The 7,603-nt window shown below is 35.1% G+C and overlaps 1 protein-coding gene across 8 annotated transcripts in view; it reads right to left on the bottom strand.

Annotated features, from left to right (window-relative positions):
* The window catches only part of LOC141378611 (uncharacterized), a 150,874-nt gene that overhangs the window by 8,089 nt on the left and 135,182 nt on the right, over nucleotides 1-7,603 (bottom strand). For 6 of the 8 annotated variants that reach the window (XM_087290725.1, XM_087290727.1, XM_087290730.1 and 3 more), the window contains 3 exons: nucleotides 6,684-6,852; nucleotides 5,896-5,959; nucleotides 5,492-5,591 (listed from right to left, as the gene is read on the bottom strand). In XM_087290725.1, the coding sequence (XP_087146851.1) occupies nucleotides 5,492-5,591; nucleotides 5,896-5,959; nucleotides 6,684-6,852 (333 nt within the window). Of the gene's footprint in view, nucleotides 1-1,718; nucleotides 3,837-3,892; nucleotides 5,592-5,895; nucleotides 5,960-6,683; nucleotides 6,853-7,603 lie in introns of those variants that run through there. The other 2 variants (XR_015513481.1, XM_087290731.1) reach the window with 2 other exon arrangements.

The raw sequence follows: 7,603 nt of genomic DNA, 5'->3' as shown, positions 1-7,603 counted from the left end.
TGAATGAATGAATGAATAATAGAAAATTTATAAAGGAGCTATATAATTAATATAGGTTTCTTGGCATTGGTCCGGGCCCCCTAATTTCTTTGGTACCCTAAGCGGCTGCTTACCTTGCTTAATGGTTAAGTCCTTCCTGGTCCACAACTGAGATTAATGGTTTTCAACAAGACCCACTATGAGCCATGAACAAACTTCCAAAAAAAAAACTATTTTAAATTATTAATAAAATCTTAAAATAGGACAACAACGTGGTCCACATGCAAACTGGGAAGTGTGTAAGGATGGCTAAATCTCTCCATAATATCAGACCCTGAGAACTGAGACAACACCATAGGAATTGTCATGCAATAGAATAATAAACTTTGTAGTCTGAGCTGTAGATCTGCAAGAAAGCAAGTTCTTCAACTGCCCATCTCTGCCACCCCCTTCACTTCTTCACTCAGAGATCAGGTCACTGACATCCCACACTGAATCTTCATCCACTTCATATGCTGTATCTTGTGAATCTACAACTTTAACTTGCTTGTTTGGTATCATTTTAAATGTCAATTTTGCAGCGGTCACTTGTATTATGATAATTATTGTCTGAGTTTGGAAAAAATCTGTCCCACAGTGTGAAATTGTCCATCAGTTATGAACTTTTTACTCCAGGTAGTGATTAGTTTTTAGGTTAACATATGACCTGACAGAGGTCTCAGTGAAGCTTTTATTATCTTTAATTTATGGTTCTTTGTTCTGAGTTGAGTATTTAAGAGAAATGTGCAAAAATATAATGGGGATCTTGTAGCCAAGACACACCGTTGCAGCATGGGAGTCTTTGAGACTTCTATGCTGCATTGTACTGTACTTCTCTAGTCAGGTATGCATCTCTAACTTTTTGAGTAATGGATGTAGTATATTTACAGTATCATCTCTGAATTGGCATTCTGATTGTTTTATATAATTAGCATAATACAATTTTACCTGATCAATAAAATGTTATATTTGATTTATTTTGAATTCGACTGAAATCATTATTACCAGTAAATTGTGTGGACACTTTTGTCGACCTTTGGTGTGTTACGGCCAGTGAGGATCAAACTAGAGAATCACAAATAAAGAAGCAAGTAGCATTTATTTATAGGCCTTTAGCTTTCTGACCACTTTTGATCTGGTAAGTTGCATGGTAAAAGACTGGGTAGACTACCTTTTCTGTCACAGAGCAAGCTGTATAGGTAGCCAACTTAAAAGGAACCAGTCGCCTGCAAACCTCAGACTACGAATCAAGCTGGTAAGCCCAAATGAGGAAAGCATGTGAAATTGGCCACGCATGGACTCAAAACGACAATTGGTCCCCAATGAAAGAATAACTGAAAGTATAGTGTCTCTGAAATAATCAAATATTCAAATTTATACACTTTTGATGAATGTGTCAAATCACAGTCTAAATTTAATGATCACTTGAAAATAGGAGTCAGATTAAATCCAGAGCTAAATAACAAATATAAATTCTAATAAATAGCAAAATTCTTTTCAGAAGCGCTAGAAAAGGCTTACTTAACCTTCAACCATGCTGTTTTATCATTGGGCTAATAGATGGACTTCTACAAGTTCTAGATGAAACAAGAACATTTACATTTAAAAGTGAATTCCCTGGTTTACTTCATGATTCACTGGCATGTAATGCATCGTTCATGTATCTTGTACATTTTGGTATATGCTTTTTTTTTTTTTTTTGGCTAAAGCGAAATTACAGTTATTAGAGTCATTTTGGTTAACAATTTTCCTTTTGCCAGTCATCATCTATATACACATTACACAGGTCTTCCTCCCACTTATAGGCCACTGAGTTGATCAGTTCAGATATATTAGTATAGAAAATAATAAAATCTAGAAATTTAATAGACAGCATTTGTTGAAAACTTTCCAAACTATTAAGTGCTTATGTATCTGGTATTTGTTTTTGTTTTGACATAACATTGTACCGAATTTGCAGATATCCAAAGTAATGTTTAGGAGATCAAATTGTTTTTGTAATTGTTGGAAGGACATTACAGAGTCATTCTGGAACAAGTCAGATAGAATACAAATTCCTTTTATGTGCCATGTTATGAACAGAGGTGAACCTATGGCAGGATCAAAGTCCTGATTGAAATAAATTGGTTTTAACATAAATATAACTTCCCCTCTCCCCAAAAACCTTGAAATCTGTCACCAAACTTTAATTTGGTTAACAATTTTAAGCGCTATTAAACATCATACACAGAGGCATTGTATTTTATTTCTGAACTGGAGGGCTGATTCACAGAGAGCTTATGTTGTGTTGCCAACTCCACTTGCTGTGAGTAACACTTATTAACACATTGTCTTTGTGCTTAAATGATACAGAATTAATCAAATAAGCAGGTGTAAATCATTTGTTTTTGTGGCAAGTGACATTCCCAAGATAAATTGAGTTAATGTTTATTATTGGTTAGTTCCTTTTTTATTTTTGTTGTTTGTTTTGTATTTTTTAAAGACCTGGCAATGCTATTGAGTGTATTTGGTGCACTACTGTAACAATCACCAGCGATCTAACCCTCATAGATCGCTATAGGACATTCACTTTCACTCGAACTACACCTATATGGACTACAAAACCTGTCATGCACCTCGCACACACCTGTTCCAGTTCTCTTTTGATTAAACACACCCATTCTTCACATAACATCTGCTATCAAAATGCACATCACTCCCTGTGATTTCTTAAAACAGATTTCTTAAGCAAGAAAGAAACAAATATATTAAAAAAAAATTTAGCACAGCCTGTGGATACCACATGGAATTTTTGGAAATGTAGTTGTCACTTCCTGAATTTTTCAGAATTTTTCGGACTTTTTCAGTTGTAAAATGGGGTTGTCCATGATTTACTAAATTATGTGTCCACAGAACATGGTTAAGCATTAAAATATCAGTTAACAAAAGAATTTAGCTGCTGTCCGTATGAAGCCATTGTATTTTTAGGTAAAAAATTTTGACAAAAATGTCCTAAATGGCAGACAGAAAGCTGAGCAAAGATTTAAGTAGCTTAAAAAGATTATAATTCATTCTGAGATTCAAGGGCAGCGCTCTGACATGCTGTGTCATTGTGTGCTTTTGTGTCAACCCGAGTTGGAATCTCTACATGGTTCTTTCTGATCCAATGTGTGGCAAAGTCACAGAGTCAGTGACTGATTGTTCATTAACACTGCTGCTCTGGCTGATCCACATGCTATTGATTATGCTGGGGAGAAAGTGTGTAATCATTTTAAATAGATAAAGGATGAACCCAAAATATTTAGTAGCTTATGAACATTCCAGGCAAATGCTTGTTTATTGTCAAAATAATTCAAAGCAGGAAAGAAGAATGCTTGTTGGCATGGTCAGTGCTACTTCGTACTGTGGTACTCAGTGTTACTTGGTAGTCAATGTTATAAATTACAAACAGAGTCAATGTTGAGAGTCCTATTCAACTAATGGCTTAAATGAACTAAAAACAACAACAACAAAACATTTACAAAAAATAATTGCAGTGGATACATATGGATCCCTTTTCACACTTTTGGGTTTCTCAGTAGCGGAAGGCCTCAAAGTTGGCTGAACTAGAGCTTAGACAGAGAATTTGAGAGAGAACTAGATTCTCTAAGTACTTAGAGTGCAGTGAATGGGAAAGAACCACAAACATTTTTTTTACAATCCTATTTGCTGAAATAATAAAAGACAAATGCTACGATAGTGTTATTTAAGACTTTCAGAAAAAGGAAAAAACAGTGTGAGACTGATGACTACAGCCAGAGGAGAGAATAATGTCATATTTACCCTCAGCTCCATAGACACTGCATTAGAAACACCTCACATAACCAGTAATTTGTTTTTTGTAATTTGATGCAACGATGATATAATACATTCATAAATGCATATAAATGTTTTTTTTTTATCAAAATATTTAAAACTGTCAAGGATTTAAGATTATGATGACTGTTAAATGTGTCATAACAGTCTTAGAGTCCATTGCTATACAATACATATATTCCTATCCTTTTCAAGCTTTTGAGCCTGCTTTTTTTAATTACATTCTACTTACGTGCATGACAGCATTCATATGTCCTGAAAATGTACTTATTTTATTTACTGTTCTTAGAAGCATGTCTGTGAAAAGTTTTTTCACTAGCAGCTTTTCAAGGTACATTCTCTCATCTAGGCCTTCAATGGCTTCTACAATCATTCTCTAATCAACAGCTGTGCTTTATACAGAGCTTAACCAAGCTCACAGGAGTTTATAAGAGTTCACAGCTGCAACCTCTGCTCTCGGGCTCCCTGTGGTATTAACTGGACAAATTTAAATAATATCAAAACCATCTCACAATGTCAAATCTCACTTATTTAATGAAACCATGATAAGCGACCTGGCGTGCTCTCTGCACAACAGGATACCACTAATTGACTTTTATGAAACAAAATATGCTTTAGGAGTAAAAGTTGCTTGTTATATGGCAGTAATGTATTTGGTATAATACAATTGAAAAGACAATTTAGAGTAACTAAATGTGTCTAATTTACAAAACTTAACCTTGGGATATTTCACTATTTAATTTATTATTTTTTTCATTTTTCTAATCAACTAAAAAAGCAATAAACAAACTAACCAACTAACTCTTAATATCTGGAACACACACAAAAAAGCATTTTCTTAGTATTACAATACTTTTTTTTTTTGGCTGTGTAGTTCACCAAGATACAGTTTTAAACATTTGTTTTGATTCAGGCCCTGTCAACAAGAACATGTATATTCAAAACTGCAGCTTTTTCTGTGTTGTTGTAGCTGTTTGTCCAGATTAAAATGCACTGTCAGTTGACAGCAACTAAAACTTTTGGACACTCCTGCAAGAGTAAAGATATGTATAAGATATAAGAGTAAAGACTGAAACTCCAGTCTGAAGCAGAAGCTTTTGACTCATGTGTCAGCATGTATGTCCATTTTCCCCATTTTTTTGACATCAGAATATTTGTTGCTATGTCCTTTTGCAGGTTTATGATCGGACATTAAAGCTTTATTCTTAAGGTTATATCATCACATGTTGGTGCTGTTGACAGCACACAATAGGATGGTTTTACATTTCTATGTGGGTAGAGTTTTTCTTTTAATGATTAAGTGAAAATTTCCCTATAAAAATACCCATGTACGTGTGGACATGGCCTTTGTCACCCTCAAGGCATCCGATATGCATTTGATGTTTTCTTAAGCATAACATCAAAGACAATTTTAAGCTGAAATGAAATTCTGGTCTGAGATGACCAGTCCGTGGCAGAACTGTAACATTATTTACAACTTTATCACCATTAACCCAGAGCCTTGGCATTTTATAAACTTTCAAAAACCATGATTTGTAAAGAGTTCCACTGAAGAAAAAAAAGCCCTGCGTGAATTAAAATATAATTTTCTTTATTTTTTATGTTTTGGGTTGAACTACTGTATCCCACTAATGTTTACCTTTTTGAAGACCTCTGCCCTCAGCCTGTTGGTTTCAGTCACCAGCCGCTTCTTTTCTTCCTCCTTCTTCTTGGTCACCTCAGGGAGTTTGTTGTAAATCCTGCAAGCACAGACTGAGAATGATGGACACATAATGACATGAAAACAGCTTTTGTTTATGGCAAAAGAAAGAAATCCATCACTTTAGCCAAACATCACAAATAAATATCTTGATATAGGTGTGTCAATAGAAACTTTTATCCACTATATTTCATCTAATCTGGTGGCTTTCATTACAGCAGAAGGATAAGCAAACACTTCTTATCAGAAAGGGGTCATATTGTGTTCTTGAGCTGATAAACACTATGTGTGTGTGTGTGTGTGTATGTGTGTGATATTGCAAGAGTGTGTATGCAAAATCTCACCGTCTGGATCTCCATTGCATCTCCTTGCCTGAAATGGCTCTGTCCCTGGGTTTGAAAAGGTTATCTATAAAACACATTCAGCAGGAGAATAAAGGATAAAAGTGAAATGGAAAGGTCGTTAGAGAGCATAATATTTAACTGTTCATTTTAATTCTTCAATCTCAGTTTTTGTTTTTATTTTCAAAGAAAATCATGGTCAGTCTGAGACTTTACTGATAGCGAATCAAATTTTTCAATTAATGCTCTTATAAGCTTACTAAATTATTGTTGCAATTGCACATACAATAGATTTAGAATCAAAACATTTTTACAGTAACTTGTAGAAACACACTGGAGCCAATAGGGGGCATCAGTAAACTGCAGGAGCAACAGGATGTATTTGATGTACTTTTTAAAATTCATTGTTCATCCTCAACAGGGCCACAATGAAACATGCAGAGGTCTTTTGAGATCTTGATTGAATCTGTTTGCTTTATAAGCTTATCCATTCAAGTTTAGTTCTGATTTTTCCCAAGTTCTAATGCACCAAATATTTCACTGCAGTGTGTCTTTCTGTGATGGCATCAATATGCCTTGCTGCAGTGTGCCTGCCCTAAAACTTTGAAGATGATGACATTTATATCCACTGCTGGCACATTTTGTAAGCATTTGCTGCATTGACGCATTGTTAGTAATGTACTGGTCCTGCTGGATACCTGATTGAATGGCCTGCATTGCTGCAAGAATGGATCTGTACTGCAGCTCCTTCAACTGTGCATTGGATGCTAATGAAAAAAGACACATCTTACCACTTAGTGGGTGTGGCTTTGTGCAGTTCCGCGTTCGATTAACAGTCTCAACGCCCATGATAAATTCAACTGTTTGTAAGCTCCGCCTCTCTCTGGCCCTCAGTTCCAAGCGTCGCACCCGATTCTGAGAGCGAGAGATGAAATCTGGCCGAAACAGCTCAAGGGCCTCCTACACACATTTGGATATGAACACAAGGTTTGTTCCATGGTAGAAATGCTGGAGTGTTTATTTAAGATTTACCACAACTGGGTGTTAGAAAGTAAACTTCAGTAAAACTTGATTCACTGAGGATTTGAGACAAATATTTTATTTGATTTTGAGTAGTATATATATATATATATATATATATATATATATATATATATATATATATATATATATATATATATATATATATATATATATTTGATAATTTTGCCTGTTTTTATATTTATATTAGCTTTTCATTGTCTAAGAGTGCTTTCAAGCACTTTCAAGATCAAGGGCAACATTGTAGCATTTTTCTGCCATTTTGGGTCCTTTTCACACCACACTGATTGCTTTGGTCCAAACCAGTTGAAAAGAACCAAAATGCAGTCATGTGACAACATCCACATCATTCTTTGGCCAGATTTTATTGAATGCATTTTCTAAACTGCTTTTTGATTGGTCACAGCACAGTGCATCGCACTACAGCAGCCTGATTAGTCAAAAAAGGTGCCGTACTTTTTGCGATTAGGTGTTTTCTAGTTCGGATCATGTTCTCACCACAAACAAACCCATGTAGTGTTTTTTGAAATCTAGAGTACACTTTTTTGGTCCACTTATAGTGCGCACTAGAGTGTGATTGCTACATTCACACCTGCCCAAACGAACTGCACCAAAAGGAAAAATGAACTCTAGTGCAATTCAACCGTACTAAATAAGGCAGTTGTAAAAA

Source organism: Danio rerio, chromosome 17 (assembly GCF_052040795.2).
Source record: "Danio rerio strain M-AB ecotype USA chromosome 17, GRCz13ab, whole genome shotgun sequence".
NCBI lineage: Eukaryota > Metazoa > Chordata > Actinopteri > Cypriniformes > Danionidae > Danio > Danio rerio.
The sequence above is the reverse complement of the archived record's forward strand: the minus strand, read 5'-3'. Positions and strand labels throughout refer to the sequence as shown.